We start from the raw sequence: 1,247 nt of genomic DNA, 5'->3' as shown, positions 1-1,247 counted from the left end.
CCTTTTTGTCGTAGCGTGTGTGTATGTGGCATCATTGTATACGTACACATCTACTACACATCTACAACCGTACCAGCCAGCACACTCGGTATATACTGGTGTGTGCTAGTCATGTGATAAGTAAATGTGGTCGGCTCTTACCATCTCAGCGAGTGCTGGTAGACGCGCGGTGCACCAGCCACATCTCGGAAAAGAGACTAAGAAGAAAGGCGAGGAAGAGTTAGATACACAGTTCAGGGCTACTCAGGTAGGTAGACAGTGTGATATGATAGGCTACTCAGGTAGGTAGACAGTGTGATATGATAGGCTACTCAGGTAGGTAGACAGTGTGATATGATAGGCTACTCATGTAGGTAGACTGTGTGATACAATAGATATGCGGCACATCTGGTGTGTGCATAACTGTTGTTTCTTATTGGGACTTGGTTTGTATAGTCGACACGGACGGCATTGGCGTATACGTTCTCTGGATGTCATAAAAGCGTATCACTTAAATGCAACTGTTATGTATTGTTTGATAGCGTAGTATCTAAACGTAACTTATGTATATCACTTGGGAGACGTGGTTCGTCAGCTAATGGTGGTTTGAAAATCAATGCTTTAGGACGCGTTCGGAGTCAGCCAAGTTTATGGTCTCTACATTTTATAGAGATAAGATGAGCACATACACTCCGCAGGAGTCGTAGATTGACCATAGCAACCGTATTGGGCATGCACATGTCTACGCTTACGCATTTGGAAACCAAAGTCTGGCCGCAAGACGATTCCTACTAGAGTGCGTCTGTATTTGTATCTGTAACTGTGACTTGGTGGTAGTATTATCTACTGATGTCGAGCGGCATCGCCTGTCTGTTTAGACAGACTGCCAATGACATTTGATTTGCTGCATCTCGATGGTTTAGGGTTTTAGGGTTTATGGTTTTTTTAACTACAACTCAATGATTTAACTGTGTGACTGCAGGCGAAAGGAGCCGTGGACGATATGGTGTTGCTGGGCGATGTGAGTCAGAAGGGTATTGAGAAGAACTTATCCGAACGCTATTTTGAAGACAAAATCTATACTTACATCGGACCAGTGCTGATTTCAGTCAATCCTTACAAAAGGGTATGTTATATATATATATATATATATATATATATATATATATATATATATATATATATATATATATATATATATATATATATATATATATATATATTATTATTATATATATATATATATATATATATATATATATATATAT

General features: G+C 39.1%; 1 protein-coding gene across 1 annotated transcript; it reads left to right on the top strand.

Moving 5' to 3' along the window:
* Positions 1-124: 124 nt before the first annotated feature.
* SARC_16550 (hypothetical protein) lies at positions 125-1,105 on the top strand (the record flags this gene model as incomplete). The annotated part of the gene is made up of 2 exons (XM_014289343.1): positions 125-247; positions 962-1,105. Coding segments are annotated over 2 exons (267 nt in total), but the record flags the coding sequence as incomplete, so codon positions are not given.
* Positions 1,106-1,247: the final 142 nt, after the last annotated feature.

Source organism: Sphaeroforma arctica (assembly GCF_001186125.1).
Source record: "Sphaeroforma arctica JP610 unplaced genomic scaffold supercont1.8361, whole genome shotgun sequence".
In the NCBI taxonomy this organism is placed as follows: Eukaryota; class Ichthyosporea; order Ichthyophonida; genus Sphaeroforma; species Sphaeroforma arctica.
The sequence above is the reverse complement of the archived record's forward strand: the minus strand, read 5'-3'. Positions and strand labels throughout refer to the sequence as shown.